We start from the raw sequence: 23101 nt of genomic DNA, 5'->3' as shown, positions 1-23101 counted from the left end.
TGAAAAATGCGTAGACTGGTGAGTTCCAGTCCTTCATTAGGTGTGCTGTTTGGTACTCAATTAATGTAATGTTCACATCAAGGTTTCTGCACATACCGAGCTCTGCTTCTGCAGTCTCGTTGGCTTCCACACCAGCCTGTGATATGGTGCAACCGGTCTCAGTTTTGTCTTCATACCATGCCATCTCTTCCTCCTTGGTGCACACCACAGCATGCCAACTCGAGACTGAGTCTGGACATGGATGCTGTCCATGAAGCTGCATCAGAGCTATTTTTTGTCGACTGGCTTGTCTTCATCTGCAGATGCTGCACTGCTGGTGGGAGTATTACCAGGCAGCAGGTTTTTTTTGCCTTCTTAAGGTGTGTGTTCACGCTATCTCCATTGCCATTGTTTTGCTGCTTCTTTGATGAAGTTCTAAAACTCTTTTCTTCTAGAGCAGCATTGGCCTTCCCAGTCATTTTGATAACTCATTTCGCTGTAGCTGCAAAGGTGAGCTGCATGATGGGCAGTACCAGTGAGTGATGACGGTTCATGGGCGTGGTACGATGATTTTATATTTGTCTTTAGAGTTAAACAGTTGGCAAAGGTTGCACTTAGTAGTGATGCAAAGTTTGTGTTTGCAATGCACAGTTTGTACTTTGTGATATGGAGTTTGCACTGTATGTGTGATGCAATGTATGCAATGGTGTATATGATGTAATGCATATTGATGCAAAGTGATATGAAATTACAAAGGAGCACAAATCAGCACAAATGGCCACAGGACCAAAATGGAAATTGAGTCCTCAGCATATCCTGGCTGTTTCGAGCACAGCCAGTTCTTACTGGGCCTGAATCCTTGGCAATGTTGCATCTTCAATGGCTGATTCTTGAAAGGAGCTGGGTTCTAGCTATCCATGGGGTAGTAGGGCACATACTAAGACTCAAGGATCTTCATCCTGGGTTCCTACCTAATATTTGATATGCTTCTCAAGCTCAAGAGTAACCCTTGGCCTAGGAAATGAAAATATTTTATGATACACTACAATTCCTTCTTTATACTACTCTTTCCTTCATTGAGTTTCTTGATAGCCTGAATGAATTTTTTTTCTGTTTGTGTGTGTGTGTGTGTGTGTGTTGTGTGTGCACATGATTTAATTAAGTTGCATTTGGACTGCCATATATGAACACTTATGAGTCACAACCTCAGTAGTGCACTCATGCAATTGGTGGAGATGCTGAACACTGTTAAGACCGTACTCAAGTGGTATCGGATCTGAAGGGCTTTGGCCTCAGCTCATGCGCTGTGCCCCTTTCCCGAGTCTTGCCCCTTATTTCAGAGTGTTAGAGTATTGTGTCTATTGAAACAGATAAGTCTTGTAACAGATCCGTTAAGGCTTCTGGATATCGAACGTATAGAGTAACAGCTAATCCAGATCGGATCCAAACTAGAAACTAACAGACGAGGACTGTCCGAAGACAGAGGCAGATATATAGACTATAGGAATCAATCCTAAGTCTCGGAGTAGACAAGAGTATCGTACTCGAGTCTGGACGGATAATGGAGGGACTTAGAGTCCAGACAGAATGAGTGCAATCTCAGATGATATTCGAACTGATCTACTACAGCGCATGTACAAGGGTTTATATACTACGGATAACTAATGGAATGATCAATAAGCAAAGGCGCGAGGCTATGTACGAAGTATAAGCAAAGTATGTGCACAGCGTATCGGTAAGTCGGATGGATAACGAATCATAACTGGGAATGAAGTATAAGTTAAAGCGGATTAGTAAGTGTATCGGAAGTAAAGGATAACCGGTATACTGGTGTACAGGAATGCCAAAAGGAGATGAACGATAGTTAGAGTTATATGAACAGGACATGAAATAAGAATCAGATCGGATCTGTGGACCGGACAATGGATATGTCCATCGGATCTGGATCGGATCTGAGATCCAGATCTTCGGATCTGTACCTGGGAATATGGTATATGACAAACACCAATATTATGCACCATATCTGGCTGATAGAAATCAAGCCTGGTTATCTTTGCATCAGTAAGATGTGATATGCTCAGAGATACAATATGATAGATGCAATAGCAATTGATACATGCTGATTAAGCTACTGTCTATACAAATTTGGTACTGAATGTGTGATAACTCTCCTTGTCCACAAAATTATTCAGAAAGAAATGCTCATAGCTTTCCAAGCATGTTGCTGAGGACATGCTCTTGTCTACTGCCTCACCATACTCTGGAGGTCCTCTGGCAGGAGTGCGTGTAGGAGATTCCGGGTGTCGACAATTGAGGAGTTCAGATATGGTTTGAGCAGGTCCATGGTTACTAACGCGGTGTCATGCATGGTATGGAACTCATACCATGACATTGATAGACAGGAAGTAGCCACAGAGAGTACACTAAGGTGTACCTCATTGTATTATTATGATTGGTTCCATTTTGACAGATTTACTTGTATTTATATTTCCAGTATGATACTTTTCATCTTTCCCCTTTTCTTTTATTTTATTTTGTGTGGTTTATTCAGCCACCAGTGAGCCACCAAGATGTGTTAGTAAGCATGTCATGTGATAGGCGATATTCTGCTTTGTAAGGATCCTGCATGATTTGTCACGTGGCTTCCATTTGTTTCCATTTGTTTCTATTTGTTTCAGGCTCATTCAGCCACAGAGTCCTTCAGTGAGTCACCAGATGTGTTTTTAAGCATGTCATGTGATAGGCAATAATCTGATTTGTAAGGATTTGTCATGATTTGTCATGCTTTGTAATATTATGAACTTTATTTGTAAACTACTTTGTAAGCAGCTGATTCAGCACTGCCAAATGGCATGGTTAGTAAGCCAGTGACTTACTAATGCCATGATGAGTCATGCTTAGTAAAATGGCCTCCCAAAAGGTATAAAAGGAGCCCATTCTACACTGAGTAATAATACTTCCCACTTTCACTCTTCTCTCAAACCGTGAGAGTCCGTAAGACTTAAAGTGCAGGCCACGAGTGCCTTGAAGTAAGATAAACATCGTATCAGAGATTAGTTGTATACTACCTTACAGGGGTCGCTTATATAACAATCTATTTATATACTACTTGTTGTGTGCTACCTTTCAGGGGCTGAGTATACAACACCAGAACAGCTTTCTTACTAGGCTTTATGTATTTAAGACAGACTCCATTACTTGTTGTGTACTACCTTTCAGGGGTTGAGTATATAACACCAGAACAGCTTTCTAACTAGGCTTCACATATTTAAGACAGACTCTCTCTTTCTTAGGAAGGGAGACACGAGAACACGACAAAGTTGAGACAGACTTTCATAGGTTGAGACACGACCTACGAGATTGAAACAGATCTTACTATCAGAACATTAGGGAATCTATCGAGTATTCCACCAGGGAACAACAAGAAGAGGACACATCAGTAAACCCTCCCAAGAACTCACACATTATCTACCATGAAAACTAGAAAAGTCGTAGACCGTGTACTTAAGGACTGGCAAGAAGTCTTATCCTGTATAGTTGTGTTGTCACTATATACACATTGTACATAAGACCCTTAAGTAGTAAGACAGCGGCACTGAGAGAAACTGGTGAAGGTGTTGACTATGGGTGTCGGATCACGATGGAGGGATGTAAGTCCAACCACGTGTAGAGTTGTTTGTGTCTTTGTAGAAGGCATGATAGTTGTAAGTAAACTCGGAAAGGTGTGAGTTCAAATATACTGTTAAGACCGTACTCAAAGGGTAACAGATCCAAAGGGCTTCAGCCTCAGCTCGTGCACTGTGCCCCTTTCCCAAGTATTGCCCCTTATTTCAGAAAGCTAAGGATATTGTGTCTGGAGAGGCAGATGAGTATTGTAGTCCAGTCCGGTGTGGTGTTCAAACTCGGGCTAGCCTCGCAGAAGCACTTTTTCACATAGAGGTCAAACTATCCTGGAACTACCTTCCATACATCTTTCACCACTTCTCTACCCTTGCCAAATTAGGCCGGAACCTTTGGCTGAGGCATTGGTCACATTTCCCGCGCCATCATTGGCCGACCCAACTGCAGTCTGATGCATTTCCCGCCCCCTGCATGCTTAGGATGGTCAGAAGCACTCCCTATCACATTTCCCTTGCATCTACCTCATATCCATTCATGTCCGATGTTTTGCACAGCCGCATCGGCCGTCCCTGCATATCCAAGCCTATTCCCGCATGTCCGGACCATTCCTGCGCATTCCAATCACCTTCGGCTGAGTTCCCGCTGTGGGTATCACAACCTGGCAGGCACATATAAGAAAAGTGCTCAACCAGTATAAGTGAGTCTTGGCTCTGCCTAGCTGCTACACTTGCAGAATGCAAGAGCGTTCGACCCTAAAGGGGAAGCAAGGAAAGCAAGGATCCACAGAATGATGCTAATCAACCCTGGTGAATGGCGGTGAAATGCGCTGAAGGCGCGCGCGGGAAAGCGAAGTGCGAAAGTGCGCGGAGCACGGGAAGGTAGTGCAAGCGGTGCACAAGTGAAAAGACGTGAACTGAGACTGATGAGAGGCGACTGATGACGATGATAGGACGATAAAGGTGACTGAAGACTGATACTGATATTGCCACTAGTTAGAGACTGCTGCTAGGGCCTATAAACGATGATGGATACATGCATTGCATGGAACTAACTGGTGATAGATACTGAGTGGTAGGAAGGTAAGGTGGTCAAGTGGGGTGTAAAACGAACATGAGAGTATGTAAGTTCTACCTAAGCGCTCTCCCAGGGCTCAGAGCCGAATAGGGAGCGCTCTAAGTATGTAAATGAGGTAAACTGATGTAAAGTAAGGGTCCACGATGAAATAGGAAGTGTAATATGCTAAATATGGTCAGATAATGAAAGGGACATACCGAGGGACTGGTCAGACGATGGATGGATGCTCCTGGATGATGTGCGACGCAGTGCGCTTAAGCGCGAGAAAGCGCGCAAGGCGCGCACGCGGGAATACTGCGCGTTGTGCGGGAAAGTATCACGCCTATGGCGCGTTTCACGGGAAGTGGTGCGCTCTATAGGGAATGACTAGAGGATGATGGTGCGAGTTGTGCCATGAAGGCCAGTTGTCAGAATTCGTAAAATGAGCCCATATGTGCCTGCAGAAACGCGAGTCTCTACACCGCGCCTTTGGACTGCTCAGAACCCATTTTAGGAAAGCCCCATGTCAATTCCATGTCCATCCAAACTCCACAGGTACGAGTTTTTACTTGCCTCGTGTTGTAACAAGTGTTTCAGCCTTATTACATGTTCTTACATATTTCTACTATTCCTATCCCTTCCGAGTCCGAGAGGATTTAGTTAGTATAAAGAGCCTGTAGTGACTACTTTAAACTTACTTCCCTTCAGTGGTATTTCCTTCCCTTAGGTTTTACTCGGAGTAGTCACCCATTAGGTTCCGCTCTTAGCCCCTATTGGTTACCTGATACTCGGACATCTTACCTAGTCTTTCCTTGACCTTGCAATTCAATCCCTTGAAACATAGTCCTTCCTTATCACTTTCCTTACTTGTCCGCTTTGCATTGCCCGAGTTCTCGCGCTATTTCTGTCCACTTTGGCCATTCCTGCACTTTGGATACCTTTGGACCTGTTCCTGAGTGTCCGGTCTACCCCTATCTATATTCCCACGTCCTTACTTCCTATAGATTCATAGCCATTCTCAGTAGCAGTCCCCTTTAGAGTCGAACATTCTTGCTTACAAGTGTAGCAGCTAGGCAGAGCATAGACTCACATTTATTTGGCTAGTTTCTCCAAGGCTAGCCATCTTGTGTTCACCACACTGGATGACTTCCAGATATTGGACAAGTAGCATAATGGCTAATTCGGACGAAGTCCAAACTAGAAACTAATGGAGGTAGACTGTTGAAGACAGAGGTGGAGATGTAGACTATAGGAAGAGTCAAGTAACTCAAGTCCGGATGGAAAACAGGAGGCAGCCAGAGGAGGACTTGAGTCTGAGGCGAGAATGAGTAGAATCCAAGATGATGTTCAAACTGAGGTGTTACAAAGTTGTACAGGAGTTTATATACTATAGGTACCTAACAGAATGATCAATCAGCAATGTCCAAGGCTATGTATGAAACATATGCAAAGTCTATTGGTAAGTAGGATTGATCACCAACCATAAACTGGAGATGAAATCCATGTAACAGATCAGTAAGACAGACAGAAGTACAGATAACTGGAGTACTGGTAGACAAAGGAATTACTGAAAGGAGATAGACACTGTGTTAACATTATATGAGCAGGAAATGAATAGTGAACCAGATTGGATCAGTGGAATGGACAACAGAAGGGAACAACAGATCTGGATCGGATCTGCGATCCAGATACCTGGACCAGAACCGGAAGTACGGTATATGACAGAGTAGTTGAAGATGAAGCAGTGGTAGAAATTGGCGAATCCAAGGAAGGATTAAATATCCTTTACCTTCCAAGGCTTGGGCCAGTCACAGATAGTTTCAATCTTGGCAGGTGACATGGTGAGGCCACTTGGAGATAAGAGGTAACCAAGGTATTCTACAGAATTGGAGTGGAACTCACACTTTTCCGGTTTAGCATAGAGGCAATGTTTCCTGAGCCACTAAAGGACCTCAAGGACATGTTGTTTATGGGATGCAAGGTCTTAGGAATAGATGAGGATGTCATCCAGGTACACGATAATGCATACATATATCAAGCATATTGGCAAAGATGCTATTGACAAAGCACTGGAAAGCTGCCAGAGCATTGGAAAGGCTCTTGGGCATGACCAACCATTCATAGGAGCTGTAGCATGTTCAGAAAGCAGTTTTCTACCCATCTCCAGCTGCTATCCAGATGAGATGATAGGCAGACCAGAGGTTGAGCTTGGCATAAACTTTAGCATGGCTCAGGGAATCTAATAGGTCAGCAATGAGGGGCAGCAGATAACAGTCTTTTGGTAATCTGGTTGAGTTCGCATAAATCCACACAGAATCATAGGGATCCATCCTTTTTCTTGATAAACAGGACAGGGGCTCCATGTGGGGAGGATGAGGAACAGAGGAGTCTGGTTGCAATATTTTCATCAAGAAACTTCCAGAGGGCTTCAAGCTCAACCAGGGAAAGAGAATGTATGATGCCAAGGGGTGGAACAGCTCCTTCCTCTAGATTGATCTTCAGATCATAAGGCCAATGAGGAGGGAGTTGACTGGTGTTGCCTTTGTCAAAGATGTCTGCAAACTCCTGGTATTTTGGAGGGATTCCGGAAAGGTTTGGAGGATCAGATGGGAATGTAGCGGACTGTAGATGAACACCAGAGGGATGTAGATAGATGCTGAACTGAGTGGACCCCTCTAACTTGCAGGCCCAGCAAAAGGCTACTGCATTAATTAGGGAAATGTGGGGAGTGGATGTATCAGTGGAGGGATCCGGCATAGTCAGAAGGGGAGGAGCATCTGCTGGAGGAGGCAGAAGCAATGTTGATGGGGTCAATGGCATTCCATGAGGTGTTGTCTGGAACTCAATGCTGCCCAAAACCCAGTCAATCAATGGATTGTGTTGGGTGAGCCAGCTATATCCAAGAACAATAAAACAGGATGAATCCAAAGGAGTTACATAGAATGTATCAGAGGTGTTACAGTCAACAGTACACCCCTATTTCTGTTGCCCCTCATTACCTGTATTACATCATGTACCACATCCTGCCACTGCTAGACTTGTCTGTTGTACTTATATTGCTTATGCATCTATTTTTACTTTCCTTTTATAACTGACTGGAACCCATTGTACTTATATCGCTTATGCGTCCCCTCTTGGTTCATGTGCTCCATATGGTCTATTTAGCACATAGTCAAAACTGTGTTCTTTACTTCAATCTTACTGGGTTTTATCTTTCACTCAAGACCCCAATCTTAAGTCATCTGAAACTGATTCAAGTTCACATTTGTATTGCACACTGTCTCTCACTTATGTTCTTTCATTTCTAGACCTGTGGAAGTCCCATTAACATATGATAGATGGTGTCAGTCTCACCCCAGGGTGCACCCACGTCAATTAAGCACTCATGAAAGACTGCATGTTTTGCAATGTAAGAGGTGGCATCTGTGGAATGCTTCATGCGTAGCGCCTGAACCTGCTGTCTAAGCAGATATTTGGCACTCATATCTGTGTGCCAGTGGTTGAAGTGTTCTTATAGTATCTGCCAGGCCTTACATGCAGCAGCATGTCATCTGATTGAATACAGAATACAATCCATTTTGTAATCATTTGTGCTTATTTGTGCATGGGTGGATAGTTGAAATTTGAGTGAGCACAATGCTATTTGATTGTACAAAGCCATTCTCTGGGTATCCGTAGAGTGTCTGTAGAAGTTTACTGATGTGACAAGGACACCTGGACTCTGAGTCTTGGGAAAGCCATCTGGACACCAGAAACAAGTAGAGAAATGCATTGCACAGATCATGGAGCATTGTGTACCAGCCTTCAGCAGAAGGAATCAAATAAAGCAATTGACTGGTCAAGCGAGTTGTGGACAGGCAGCTCACTGCTGCTACAATTTGACAAGCCCTCAGACAAATTTTGATTTCTTCTGCATTTTTCTGGTGTTTCAATTTTCCTGATCAGAAAACAATTGGAAAATTCTGACTGTTTTTTATGTCAAAAATAAGGTTGTGCACCCAGTGTCCACTAATATGAGGATGTGTACATGATTGTATATCTTGTGATCACTCATGGTGAAGGCCAAAGAGAGTGAGATGTTCAAAAATGTCAGAGCAGAAAGAACCGACAGATCAGAGAAAGACACTTACAAATGAATGAACAAACAAAAGGAAACAATACTACTGCTGGTGCTCAGTGTGCAAAAGAAAGGTTCGAAAACTTGGTTTGTATGGTGGGCACACGATGCACACCTCCACATGACACTCCAAAGGCTAAAGGGGCGCACACGGATCTCAGATCCACCACGAAGGCCAACAGCTAGTAGGAGCGTCAGTATCAGCGTTTATCACAACACCGCCATGCAAAGTCAAAGACGGACAACGATGACAACGACAACGACGTGGAGTACAACGAGGGGCCCAGAACGATCGGGGTTTGAAAAAAAAAAAGAAAAACCTATCGTTCCTGATCGGCCCCAGCGGATGATCGACTTGACCCCAGCGACGAGTCATGTACACAGCGCTTAGGGGCGGGGGTCACCAGCGAGGTCACCACGCCTGGATGGTACCCGGGGGTATACTCTATATCAGACACGAGGCGACCCTTCTAGACTGGATGATGAACCCTGAACCCAGCATTTTCACTGCCACAATTGAGACTTGCCCTATGCCCAGGGTATGGTGCCTTGGGATCAACTCTTCACAAGGATGCGTCCCATCGGTCCTTCGTCGTGCCTTGAGGCTGCGGTGAATTCAGAGACTTCGGAGCGCAAACCAGTGCCCTCATTGCCCATGACCCCATAAAGGGCGTAGAAAAGGCAGCGGGATGCACAGCAACGTCTGTTGTCTGTCCCCATCCTGTTCAATTAATACAGATGCCTGTGAGTGTTTCATTCTGGGGTGTCGCGGCAGCATATCCAACCATTCTTCAAGGCACGCATAATATCCAGGGAAGAGTACCTGCTACTCGCCAAGGTCGCAGAGGAGGCGGAGCGTTATGAAGGTTTGTCCAAGCAGCATTCCTACATGTCGTTCTTATCTAGGCTGTTATTTTCATAAGATCTCGTGGCGCAGATCAAAGGCTTGACGCAGACGTACGGAGCATTGACCATCGAGGAGAGGAACCTCCTCTCCGTCGCGTACAAGAACATCACGAACTCACTTCGTAGCAGTTGGAGAGTGGTCGATTCCATGGAGAAGCTCGAGTCAGCTAGATCCTCTGCACAGTCAAAGCACCAGGTCTCCTTGATCCGTCGTCAGCGGGTTCGCATTGAGAAGGAACTCACAGATGCCTGCAAAGACATCGTGAAATTGCTGAACGATAGTCTTTTGGCTACAGCCAAAGCCGGGGAAGAGACTGTGTTCTATTACAAGTTGTGAGTTCCTTCTCTGATCTATGCTAATGACCATCCCATCGTTGCGTCCAGGAAGGGCGATTACTATCGATACCTCGCCGAATTCGCGCAGCAACAAGAACGCAGTCGGTACTCGGATATGTCACTTGCTGCATACAAATTCGCGTACAAGCATGCACTTGCCATGCTGGAGCCGACACATCCAACAAGATTGGGTTTGGCTCTGAATTTTGCCGTTTACTACCATGACGTCCGGAAGAGTCCAGAGAGAGCATGTCACCTCGGCAAACATGCATTTGATGAAGCGGTCGCATGCTTAGACGATTCGTCATCGATGCAAGTCATGCGTGATTCGATGATGATCCTTCAGCTCCTGAGAGACGATCTTGTAATATGGTCCAGTGAGATGCAAAGAGGTAAAGGCTGTCTCCTAATGCAATGTTCTGTCACTGATTTAAAACGCGTAGATGCCGTTAGCAAGTGACCCTACGCTGGGACTGTTCTTTTCTATAGTGTCTAGTCTAGTCTCCCGTCATGGAACCCTATTTATATCACATCACTTGTCTTGCGGTTAAAGGAATGCGTTCCGACACATACCGTACAGCACATGATAGGAATTAATCTTGAGCAAATGTTGCAGCCACGAGAAGCGGAAATACTAGCGTCGCGTCAGCGAACACCTGAAGATCCACATTAGATGTTGTTACAAGACAAAACAACAGACGAAGGCACCTTGACAGACTCTGCATCGGCACGGATTTTACCCCAGGAGACCGCCTCATCTGGCCGGGCACCAGAGTCTGAGCCATCAAATTCTTGACCTGTGTTCTATGAGCGGAGAATGTCATCAGGTGTGTTTGAGCACTTGTGTTTGAGTACTAACTATGTATACAGAGTAATCGGCACCATTTCGCTAGGCGGGTAAGACTTCGATCAATGTCACGGACAGTATAACTTACTATTAGCATTGCATTGGCAATTTGATGTTTGCAAACCCCTCCACCAAGGATAATCATCCCAGCTTTTTTTGATTTTCTGGAGAGTTCGTTCAAAGCCCGGATGTCGCGAACAATATCCAATATCAGCCCGGGATTCCGGAAGGAATGGAAATATATCATGTCCCCCAGTGAACCGTCCGTGAGGGCGGGACAGAACACGGGTATGTCGTTCTGAATTTAGGCTCAGCTGGTGCAAGCGGAAGGAAATTATGCATGCATTCACTTTATAAGCCCAGTAGTAAACAGATTCTTCGTTATTAATTTCCTTTCCCAGTCGTCGGATGAATGAGCTTGGGGACCATACCTCACCGGTTGCCTGTTGTTCAGCCAACATGGTATCCAGGATAGGCAGCAGCCAGTCCTCAAACTTGCAATAATTATCGTTGGGAACAACGAGATTCCCTATCCTATTCATTCCTCGGCTCCGTAAGTCGGCGCCGTCCATGTTAAAGTCGGCCAGGTAAGTCTTGCCGAGGCATTTGATGAAATCCTCCTCGATCCCACCTGCAGTTGTGACGATCGCAGCAACGTGCTTGTGCTTGACGAGGTACAGTATGATCTCGCGCAAACCCGATGAAATTAGATTGGATGTGTACCCCAGAAAGATGTCACATCGTATCTGTGCTCTGATCTCTGGAGAAAGGTAATCTTCAGACTCATCAACCGATATGGGCTCGTCAGATAGACGCCATTTCCGCTAAACGGACTTGAATCTTCAGCGCGTCACATAGGCTCTGCAAAATGAAAGCACTCACCATTCTGTTAACGATGTCAATTGCCCTTCCGAGACTGCTTGCCTGAAATCCGATCCGTTCGTAACTTTTAAGAAATTCCTGGAGGGATAGATTTTTCTCGAGATCAGGCCCTTGGACAGAGATCGCCGAATCTGAAATGGGCTCAGAAGGTTGTAGCACTGCTGCAGATGCTCCTGCTGGCACTGCGGTAGACATACTGTACAATCTGGTAGAGGGGAGACAAGAAACTGACAAAAATATGACTACACGGCAAACTCCGACAGCTCGGCGTTTGCGATTCGAAATCGCTACATTCAGTAACTGTTGAACTTCCCTGCGAAGCAGTCACTAGCACTGTCCGCGTTGAATATGGTGGACGACACCATCACTGAATCCGAAGGACCGCCAACAAACTCGACGGTCGATGAGGAGCTGGTCGGTGTTCGCAAGGAGAAACCCATCGTTGTGGATGCCGACGCTATTCATGACGTTGAGGATGCGCCTCCCTCTGCGGTTGCCGCAGTCCGAAGTATAGCTGATACAGATGAAGCTAGGCCCGTGTCCGCTCTTCCGCTTTCCGAAATAGATGGAGAACACGTCAAAACCGCTTCTGACGTGTCTCATATTTCTCAGCCAGAAGTTCAGGGCATAGACACAGTCGTGGAAGCTCCTCTTCCTTCAAAACAAGCACCGCCAACACCGCCAACAAAGAGTCCGCGGCTGCAGCTAGCCAGGGGCTCCACGGAAGTTCATCAACCTCGTCCTGCGACGCCAAGCACACCTGCAAAAGTAAATGGCCACGACGAGCTCCGACCTCAAACGCCATCTAGTGCTCATAGTTCATCATCCGCTTCGTCTCACAAACGTTCCATTACGATTTCCAAGGGTTACACTGTTTCTGTAGTTCTCATTTCCTCTGCCTTAGAGATCATTCTGGCTTCGAAGGAGGCCAAACGATCCACACCTCTTCGCGAGAGCGCACACAATGCCTTGGAAATGATACGTGTCGGTCAAGGTGGTGATCGTCCACGTGAAATTTTTGAGCCTCTACGGCTGGCATGCGAGACGCGCAGCGAGAAACTCATGATAGCGAGTCTGGACTGTATATCCAAGCTCATCTCTTACTCGTTCTTTGCGGAGCCATCATCTGCGCAGGCCCTTCCTTCGCCGCCTCCTTCACCGGCACTTCAAGGAAGACGCTCGATAGCTGGTGCTTCCCAGTCTAGCCTTCCACAACCTTCCCTTGTCGACCTTGTCGTCCATACCGTCACAACATGCCATAATGATACCTCCCCTGAAACGGTCTCTCTCCAGGTTGTCAAAGCGCTTCTCTCCCTAATACTTTCGCCTACTATCTACGTGCACCATTCGTCACTGTTAAAGGCAATCCGCACGGTTTATAACGTATTCCTTCTCAGCACGGACCTGGTCAATCAAATGGTGGCTCAAGGAGGACTAACCCAAATGGTGCATCACATATTCTCGCGGTGCAGAAGTCTCGACGGTACAACCCCACGCTCACATGTCTCCTCCGACTCGTTTGCATCAATTCCAGTACCAGGATCGCCGAAGATTGACATCCAAAACACTAGCTTTGTCCTCTCAGAAAATGCAGCTGAGAAATTGATGGCAGAGGCGTTGCCATTAGAATCTGCCGTTGACATGCCCTTATATCCTGGTGTTCCTACCCTCCCCTCATCTATTCATGATCCTGACGTTCCGCAAGGAATAATTAGTCCCGCGCCGTAAGCATATGTTCCGTAACAGTCGTTGATACTTATTCAAACATGTCTTCAGTCCGACCACACATGACGTCGCAGAAAATGAACACGCTCCAAGGGAGTTGAGCACGCGGGATATGTTTATAAAGGACGCGTTTTTGGTTTTCCGAGCCTTGTGCAAATTGACAATGAAGCCCTTGAACACAGAGAGGTACGCTTTTACTTCTATTATTCAGGGTGATGGTGTTAATACCTGGCGCAGCGAGCGTGATCTCAAATCTCATGCCATGAGGTCTAAACTCTTGTCCCTGCATCTCGTGCTCACCATCCTTAATTCACATATGGCACTATTCGTTGATTCGAAAGCCATAATCTACTCTTCTTCCACAAACGAAGCAACCACTTTTGTTCAAGCTGTCAATCAATATCTTTGCCTCAGCTTGAGCCGCAACGCAGTTAGCCCTGTGCCTCAAGTGTTCGAAGTCAGCGTGGAGATCTTCTGGCGAGTGTTATCAGGAATGCGAACGAAGCTCAAGGTACGATCATTATTCATGAACTTTACACGACTAATTTGTTCCTACACAGAAAGAGATCGAAGTCCTACTACACGAGATATTCGTTCCTATCCTGGAAATGAAGACTTCAACTCTCAAGCAGAAGGCTGTAATCATCGGAATGCTCTCCAGGCTTTGTCAGGACCCGCAGGCTTTGGTAGAGATATATCTCAACTATGACTGCGACAGCGAAGCTACAGATAATATATACGAGCAGTAAGTGTCAGAGGATGAAGGATCCAAGCTGCAGGCTGACACGATGATCAGTCTCATGAACATTATCTCCAAGATTGCTACATTGCCGTATACTTCCTCGCAACAAAAGACGAACGACCCTGCAAGCCCGGCGCTCCCGCCACAGACTAAGAGCTCAGCGTCGACGGCGCACGTGTCCGGCGCACTAGCTGTATCCGGTACCATGGACACGTCCACCATGGGTCTTTCCGAGGGGCAACTTAGAAGGCAGGGTCTCGAATGCTTAGTGGCTGTTCTTAGATCTCTTGTGACTTGGGGAACAGCTGCTGGGAAAACGCCTGCGGAATCTGCAACTGCCGATACTGCCCCAAGAAGTCAGATTGGGGAAGAGATTGCAGCTGACACTATGACACCTGATCCTTCGTTAGATGGGTTGATTGCCTCCGCTGGAAGCACGGAAGCCTTTCGGCAATCAACTCCGGACATTGCAGACGATCCCTCCAGGTTTGAGAGTGCGAAGCAAAAAAAGACAACCCTGCTCGAGGGCATCAAGAAGTTTAACTTCAAGCCCAAACGGGTTTGTCCCCCCACTCTTTGCAAATGAGCAAAGTTAATTTTGTCTTAGGGTATTCAATTCTTGGTCGAGACGGAACTCATTCCAAGCTCGTCACCTCGCGATATCGCAGGATTTTTACTGACCACTGATGGCCTCAGCAAAAGTATGATTGGCGAGTACCTCGGTGAAGGGTAAGCATCTTCAATACATCGTCACCCCTAACGATTCTCATTGCCCTGCAGAGATGAACACAATGTTTCTATCATGCATGCTTTTGTCGACTTTCTGGATTTCAGGAACTTAGGTTTCGTGGATGCTGTTCGTGTGTTTTTGCAGGCATTCCGCCTTCCTGGAGAAGCTCAGAAGATCGATCGTTTCATGCTCAAGTTCGCGGAACGCTACATCGCCGGAAATGCTCAAACACCCTTCAAGAATGCAGGTTTGTGAACATCTGCCCAATTTGTTCGGGTCACTTACCTGCCATCGAACAGATGCTGCCTATATTCTCGCGTATTCTATCATCCTGCTCAATACCGATGCTCACAGTCCTCAAATCAAAAATCGCATGACTAAAGCCGACTTCATCAAGAACAACCGTGGCATCAACGATGGAGAGAGTCTTCCGGAGGAATTCTTGAATGCCATTTTTCATGATATCCAGAGCAACGAGATTAGAATGAAAGACGAAGTTGATGCCACCATCAACTTGCCCTCAACAGGCCCTGGTCTTGCCAATGCGTTGGCGAACGTGGGGAGGGACCTTCAAAAGGAAGCATATGTGATGCAGTCCAATGGCATGGCCAACAAGACTGAAGTGAGCTGCCAGTCTTCCGATTGAGCGCTGATTAATCTCTTGTAGGCACTCTTCAGAACGCTTATGCGCTCTCAACGAAGAGGATCTCGTGCTGGAGACCAATACTTCAGCGCGTCACACTTCGTCCATGTTCGGCCGATGTTTGAGGTGGCATGGATACCCTTCTTGGCTGGATTGTCTGGCCCGCTTCAAAATACGGATGACCTTGAGATAGTCGATCTCTGCTTGGACGGATTCAAAAATGCTATCCGCATAGTTTGCTTCTTCGATTTGGACCTCGAGCGCAATGCGTTTGTTGGTACCCTTGCGAAGTTCACATTCCTCAACAACTTTGGGGAAATGAAAACTAAGAATATGGATGCTATTAAGACACTACTAGATATCGCGGTCAATGAAGGCAACAACTTGAAAGGGTCATGGCGCGATGTGCTGTCGTGCGTGTCACAACTAGAACATATGCAACTTATCAGTGGCGGTGTGGAGGTTCCGGACGGCGGAAAGAAAGGGTATGTGATTCGTACATATACGCTACTATTGGCTGACCATTCCTTAGTCGATCTAAGAAGCTTCCAGCAGAAGAACTCGCCAACGAGAGCAGGTCGACTCACATCACCGTGGCAGCAGACATGGTCTTTTCACTCAGCCATTACCTGTCTGGGGTGAGGTCATCTTCCTAATTCAATTCGCTTGCCTCGTGATGTTGACTTATTGATTTATAGACTGCTATTGTGGATTTTGCAAGGGCTCTTTGTGATGTTTCATGGGAGGAGATTCAGTCGTCTGGAATATCGCAACATCCTCGTTTGTTCAGTCTCCAAAAGCTTGTGGAGATATCATACTACAACATGAACCGTATCCGTCTCGAGTGGTCGAATCTCTGGGATATTTTAGGAGAACATTTCAACCAGGTAATATGCTGAACATTTCGACGTAAACATATACTCAACCTTTGCAGGTTTGCTGTCACAGCAATCCTCATGTCGGTTTCTTTGCGTTAGATTCCCTTCGTCAGTTATCAATGCGATTTTTGGAAAAGGAGGAGCTGCCCCATTTCAAGTTCCAAAAGGACTTCCTTAAGCCCTTTGAATACACGATGGTTCACAATGCCAATCCCGATATTCGCGATATGGTAGGCAGAGCACCAACTAAATCTTCTGGTACTAATGTTCTCGATAGGTTCTGCAATGTCTCCAACAAATGATACAAGTCAGAGTACAGAACATGCGTTCAGGGTGGCGTACACTCTTTGGCGTTTTCTCTGCTGCTTCAAAAGTGCTAACCGGTGAGGACGAAACACAACGCCTCTGCGTGGTGCAAAATTCTGACCATCCTTCCCTCACCTTAGAACGCATTGCGAATTCTGCATTCGAAATCGTGACAAGATTGAACAAAGAACATTTTGCTGCGATTGTCCGCCATGGTGCTTTTGCAGATCTGACTGTTTGCATTACCGAGTTTTGCAAGGTCAGCAAGTATCAGAAGATAAGTTTGTTAGCGATTGGCATGCTGCGCGGTGTTATTCCAGTCATGCTCACCTGCCCTGAGTGTGCTCTGAGTCCGGGGGTTGGACCTAAAGGCGACGACATCATGATTAGGTTCTGGTTCCCTGTCTTGTTCGGATTCTATGATATTATAATGAACGGAGAAGACCTTGAAGTACGACGTCTGTGGGTCCTTACGTGGTCTGAACTTTTTAACTAAGCTCACCCGACTTACAGCGCACTGGATTCTCTGTTTTCGACTCTGAAAACTTATGGATCAACTTTCACTGTGGAATTTTGGGATACAGTTTGCAAAGAAATACTTTTCCCGATCTTTGCCGTTTTGAAGTCGAGTCAAGATATGTCCCGATTCAACACTCAGGAGGATATGAGCGTGTGGTTGTCAACTACGATGATTCAGGCATTACGTGACCTCATCGATCTCTACACGTTTTTCTATGATATCCTGGAGCGCTTCCTCGACGGACTACTGGAGCTTCTGTGTGTTTGTATCTGCCAAGGTAGGCTGATGTAGTGTTGCCGAGCCCTCGCTCACATATTCAACGCAGAGAACGACACCCTGGCTCGTATTGGGACATCGTGTTTGCAACAATTTCTGGAGAATAATGTGCAGAAGCTCAGCGCCGCTTGGTGGGAACGAGTGGTAGCTACTTTTGTGAAGCTTTTTAGAACGACTACTCCCCACCAACTTTTCGACGAAAGTTTGCGTGTGGAGATCGACGGGAGCTCTATATCGGATCTTCCGGATACCAACGGTGTGTTCCATGTACGGAAAATCTGCACAAGCCAATTTACTTCCAAAGATTCTAATGACCAAGCAATCGTCCCTGCCCCATTGTCTCCCACCGGTGATCGCCCTCAAGAAGTCGTCAAGCACACCCTTGGTGACCGACGTCGTATTTTCAAACAAATAATTGTCAAATGTGTCCTTCAGTTACTACTGATTGAAACTACCAATGACTTGCTCCGGAACGATGCTGTCTACACTACCATCCCTCCAGAACAGCTTCTACGTCTTATGGGGGTTCTAGATCATAGCTATCAATTCGCTAGAATGTTTAATGATGATAAAGAATTGCGTACTGGACTCTGGAAAGTTGGTGAGTGTGTTTCTAGTAGTGCTAGTAGATCTCCTCTGATCGCCATCATAAGGATTCATGAAGCACCTGCCTAATCTCCTTAAACAAGAGTCCAGCAGTGCAGCAACTTTAGTGCATGTCTTACTTAGGATGTACTTCGATGAGCGCTCAGAGCACCAGAACGCACGCCCTCAAATTGCCGAACGCCTTTTGCCGTAAGTACGACATCAACTCTGTATTACCTTTTTGACCCAGATGGCAGTCTTGGTTTAAGCGTGCTACAGGACTACATTAAGCTGCGTGCTGATACACAGGCCAAGAACATAACTGCTTGGACACCGGTTGTCGCAGAGATATTGGATGGGTTCTGTCGTTTTGACAACAAGGCTGTATGTGATACCTTGGAATTCGTATTTTCTCCGCTGACCGAGATATGCAGTTCGTTAGATATCTTCCAGCAATTTACCCGTTGGCAACTGGGCTGCTTGCTCGTGATGTTGCACCGGAAATCAGGCTGGGATTGAAGATGTATTTCGAGAGAGTTGGACGGACCCAAGGCATAGTAGTAGTAGAGGCATCGTAGTACATTGTTCGGTTCTCCTTCGTAGGTTTGATCGCTCATACAATGTTGGTTGTGCCCAAGTTCAATTATATATCTTCATCCAACGGACTGTAATCTGGTCAAAGAAAGGAAGAACCAAAACTAAGTCTAGTATCAACTTAAATAAAGGCTAGTATCCCGTATATCCACTCGGTTGAAATCCCCACCCAGTTGTCTGTGGGACAAATCCTGTGGGTTGAGGCGCGATAGCTGGTAATGTTAGTCAGTACTCGTTGGACATCAGCCTGGACATAACTTACGATTTACGCGCAGGGCATTATATGTCTCTGGGATGATCAATCAGATATCACGAATGCATAGTCACAGAATGGTTACGCTTACCTGCCTGCTGGGGTCCGGAATGCTCATTCCCACTGGCAAACGTTCCCGATTTCATCTGAGCAAATACATTTGCCGGTGTTGTGTTGGAACTAGTGTTTGGCTGAGAGTAGTTTGGCTGAGAGTATATGGAAGGAACGGGTGGTGGTGGTGGTGGCTGGGAGTATAAGGAAGGAACGGGTGGTGGGGAAGAAACCACATTGTTGAATGGAGACTGGGCAAACACTCCTGTTGGGTCTAATCGAGATTAAGTAATGTTCAAAAAGTACACAGGAGGACTTACTCGGTTGCACTGGTTGCATTGTGGTATTCTGGAATGACGGGCGAGCGCCATATGTGCCAAACGACCCCCCGAACATACCAGTTGGTTGCGAGAGCAGTGGTCCCGATGATGGTAATCCTGTGGGCTGTGATAAAAGTGGTTGTGATGTGCCGGGGAAGCCCGTTGGTTGCGCTGACAGGAATGGAGATGGTGCTTGGCCCTGGAAGGGCGACGCGCTGAATGGGCGCGTTGGTACAAAGTTGTTGAACCCTGTGGTAGTGGGTACAAGGGGCTGCAACAGACCTTGATTGGCCGGAACAGGAGCGAATGGTCCACGATGGCCCTGCGCACCTGTTTGCTGGATCTGCAGGTGTTGCCCGATGGGTGTAGGAGAAGAACCCATTCCAAGGCCAGCGTTATATGAGACAGGTGGCTGTGGGGACACTACTGGTGGACTTGGCGCAACAGGAGCCGAGGCAGGCGCTGGGGATGGAGAAGAATGGCTTGTTTTCAGCTGACTCAAGCGCGCAAGCTGGTCGAAGATGTCAGCATCAGTCTTTGCGAGGCCATTGCCAGTTGCTGCAACCTGCGCTGGCGCCACTGCTGGAGCAGGGGGTGGCGTCGGTGCAGCAGGTGCAGCCGAGACAGATGCAACTGCAGGTGCAGTAGCGGCAGCTGGTGGCGCCGATGGTGCACGATAATTAGCAGCCGAAGGTTTAGACCCCGGTCTGTTCGTCCAAGCATCGTCTTCAAAGCCACTGGTAACGGGCACCGTTGAGCTTGACCTCTGAGGTGGCTGCACAGGCGTGAGAGTGGCAGGGCTCATGACGAGAGGCGAACCAGTTCGTTTAATCTGATCAGAGGCAGTGGTGATGGCGTTGAGGTCGACGGACGGTGGTGGCAAAGACTTGCTAGGCTGCGGTCTCCCGCGGCGTTGGGTATTATTCTTGAGAACACCTCCAGGACCAGCAAAGAGGTTGGGCGCAGGACTTGATGAACCTTTACTCCTCGTGCCATTCTCCTCTTCTTGTAGCTGCCGTGCCAGTTCTTCGTCGCGAATAAGCTGCTCTTGTGACGTGTCCTTCTTGGGTTTCGCAAACTTCTGCTGGATATGCTTCGTGACGCGAATAATATCGCCCTCGCGCAGGCCCAGCGAACGCATTGTGGACTCGGTAGTGTCTGGGAGGATTGCCTCATCAATCTTGTCACGTTCGAAGGAGGTCGCGTATCGCGTGCAATCATCAATGTCGCAGCCTGCATTCAGGAAGAACTCGAACCAGTCCGTCTGCGGCTTCTTTGGTTGCGCTGACATCGTCGCCCGCCGTACAACTTCCTTCTGCTTGAGCGCAAGTGGCTGGTCGTCATCATCGGAGTGACGGCGTGGCGCTGCAGGAGAGTTGTCGTTCTTGGCATTAAGTCGCTCAACATAGCGTATGTCCTCGAGGGACATTTTCTCCGAGGGGACCTCAATGACAACACCGTTGACTTTGTGCAGACGTAGCTTGCCGTTGGAGTACCCAAGAAAGGCAGCTTCGACACGGAACTGGCCACTGCGGTCGTGCCATATACGTGTAGACTCCGCGGAAGGCACATCTAAGGTCGATTTATAGGTTAGAAGAGATCGAAGGTCGTCGTGAGACACTCACTCTTGTGAGCATCACTTGAGCTGCGTCCTGCACTAGACGTCGACTCTCTGGATTTCATTTGCGAGGTCGGAGGATGACTGAGAGATCAATATATCAAAAGGGCTTTGAGCATAGGCTGAGGGGGACACCTACGGTGACGAGCTCTGTCCCCTTTCTGCCTTTTGTTGAGCACGCTTTGCGGCCTCCTGACGCTTCCTACGCTCTGCTTCGGCAGCAGCAGCAGCTTCCTCCTTCTCGCGTCGCTTCCTATCAGCCTCTGCCGCTGCTGCTGCAGCCTTTGCGCGTTGTTCCTGCTCCTTCTTTCGCTCCTTTTCCGTGCGCTCGCGCTCCCTTCGTTCCTCCTCTTTCCTTTCAGCCTCGAGACGCTCTTGCTCTTCGCGCTTGACAGCACCGTCGTCTTCTGGCTCAGCAGTGACAGATGCTCCGCCAGTACTCTGAGTATGCCGTCAGTAAGTGAATCTTATGGTAACTTACGACTGACCTCAAGATACGACGCAGGTACAACTCCCTCAATCCCATGTTCATTTCTGCACTTCCACCACTCTTCGCCCTCTTTCTCAATGATCCAGAGCCGTTCACCCTCTTGCACGGTCAATTCATCTGAGCCCGTGCCCTCGAAGTCATACAATGCGACGGCAGGCTCGCCATCATCAGTACCCTGCACATCTTCCTCTGTTTCTCCCTCTTCCTCCTCTGAGGATTCGCGTGGCGGTATAATTGCAGGAGATTCCTCTGCAAAGCGCACAGAAGCGCCGTTCTTCTTGATTGGGCTGCTTACTTCCGAGCGCGGTGGCGGAGAAATGACGGCACGTTGCTCGGCGGACGCAAGTGTACGAGAGTTCTCCAGCTTCTCGACAACAGCATCAGCCGTGTCTCTGCTTCCAACATTGAAGTGCAACTTTGTTGCATTGGGCCCGCCCATGTCAATATGCACGTGCTTATTCTTCTCCACGGATATGTCCACAACGTCAGATACTTGCCATTTCTGCACTGGAGTCTACGCGATGCAAGAGTTCGATTACTCGGTTCGGAAGGTGATTATACAAATGGGCATACCTTGTCTGATTCGCTTGCGAAGAAGAGGGAGCCATTGCCAATGCCGAGAGTACCCTTCTTCTTCTTGCCTTTCTTGTCCACTTCAGACACGGACCAGGTCTTGATCTCGTCGCTCACACGAGCTTGGGCCTTCGACTGGGCAACTCTGTCGGCAGGGTCCACATACACACTCAAGGGGCGAGCTGGAGGTTCAGGCTACGTATGTCGCAGGGAGTATGTCAGTGAAAGACTTCGCTAACTTCTTAAATTATCGACGTACCGATGGCGGAATGATAATTCGAGGTGCTACAGAAGCCGGCGCTGGTGTGCTTTCCACGCCAGTAGTCTATGTGCGAGATAAATATGAGCCCACATATTCGATGCAGATACATACATCTTCAACATAGTTTCCTGGTACAAAGCCAGCCTTACCGCCCTCCTTGCTTTGAACGAGTATCCAATCTTCTTCGCGGTCAAAGACCATTAGAACCTCGTCCTCCTTGATAGACAGCTCTCCGGGTGCAGCAGAATCATAGTCATAGATAGCTCTGACAAGAGACGTGTGTTCAGCCTAGTGTCGCATGCGTCTATCAGACAAGACGTGGGTAACACAAGGGTATGAGACGGACCTGCTCGACATAGGCAGCAGGGACGAGGCCAGATGGACTATCTTCCTCCTGTGATTCACCTTTTATCTTGACTTTCCACCAACTTCGTATGACATGAGTGTTAGACCAAAAGCATGCCATAACTACTTACTCGTCATCAGTACGTTCAAGGAGAAGGACGATTTGGTTCTCAGTGATCGCAAGCTCGTCCTCTGACTGAGGCTCATAGTCATAAGAGGCCTTGAGGACTGCAAGGTATTGCTCGTGTTCTGACATCAGCGGTGAACAGTAAGAGGTTCCAATTTAGATGCTAGAAATCGAGATGGTGCGGGGCTGCGATTGATGGGATGTGCTAGTACTTTAGAAACACTCTGCTGCTATTACTCTGCAGTGAGAGCAAGACCTATATGATATGTTAGTTACAATCAGTTATTGGCAGAAACAGCAGCGGGCGTTGGAAAACGAGGCA

At 47.3% G+C, this 23101-nt stretch overlaps 4 protein-coding genes across 4 annotated transcripts; 2 read left to right on the top strand and 2 right to left on the bottom strand.

Moving 5' to 3' along the window:
- Positions 1–9508: 9508 nt before the first annotated feature.
- DFJ58DRAFT_743124 (14-3-3 domain-containing protein) lies at positions 9509–10607 on the top strand (the record flags this gene model as incomplete). The annotated part of the gene is made up of 5 exons (XM_041387239.1): positions 9509–9514; positions 9567–9636; positions 9694–10009; positions 10061–10404; positions 10456–10607. The coding sequence occupies 5 exons, from the start codon at positions 9509–9511 to the stop codon at positions 10470–10472; spliced, it is 753 nt and encodes a 250-aa protein (XP_041247854.1). The 3' UTR covers positions 10473–10607.
- Positions 10606–11936, bottom strand: DFJ58DRAFT_654829 (Deoxyhypusine synthase; the record flags this gene model as incomplete). The annotated part of the gene is made up of 6 exons (XM_041381821.1): positions 10606–10668; positions 10721–10816; positions 10872–10901; positions 10948–11157; positions 11210–11683; positions 11742–11936. 6 exons carry the CDS (start codon positions 11934–11936, stop codon positions 10606–10608), a joined length of 1068 nt encoding a protein of 355 aa, XP_041247853.1.
- Positions 11937–12049: 113 nt separating this feature from the next.
- Positions 12050–18755, top strand: DFJ58DRAFT_770105 (uncharacterized protein). Its single transcript, XM_041389057.1, has 20 exons — positions 12050–13465; positions 13518–13652; positions 13704–13977; positions 14027–14211; positions 14263–14767; positions 14816–14937; positions 14989–15185; positions 15238–15560; positions 15606–16066; positions 16114–16219; positions 16280–16468; positions 16516–16689; positions 16737–16842; positions 16906–17227; positions 17279–17562; positions 17611–17817; positions 17866–18162; positions 18215–18356; positions 18404–18530; positions 18581–18755. The coding sequence occupies exons 1-20, from the start codon at positions 12090–12092 to the stop codon at positions 18722–18724; spliced, it is 5676 nt and encodes a 1891-aa protein (XP_041247852.1). The 5' UTR covers positions 12050–12089; the 3' UTR covers positions 18725–18755.
- Positions 18756–18872: 117 nt separating this feature from the next.
- On the bottom strand, positions 18873–22908 carry DFJ58DRAFT_714612 (uncharacterized protein; the record flags this gene model as incomplete). Its single annotated transcript, XM_041384045.1, has 12 exons — positions 18873–18952; positions 19003–19029; positions 19085–19318; positions 19365–20919; positions 21028–21091; positions 21122–21423; positions 21471–21986; positions 22046–22240; positions 22305–22370; positions 22419–22595; positions 22654–22735; positions 22784–22908. The coding sequence occupies 12 exons, from the start codon at positions 22906–22908 to the stop codon at positions 18873–18875; spliced, it is 3423 nt and encodes a 1140-aa protein (XP_041247851.1).
- Positions 22909–23101: the final 193 nt, after the last annotated feature.

Source organism: Suillus subalutaceus (assembly GCF_016647625.1).
Source record: "Suillus subalutaceus strain FC151 chromosome Unknown DFJ58scaffold_17, whole genome shotgun sequence".
Taxonomy (NCBI): Eukaryota; Fungi; Basidiomycota; class Agaricomycetes; order Boletales; family Suillaceae; genus Suillus; species Suillus subalutaceus.
The sequence above is the reverse complement of the archived record's forward strand: the minus strand, read 5'-3'. Positions and strand labels throughout refer to the sequence as shown.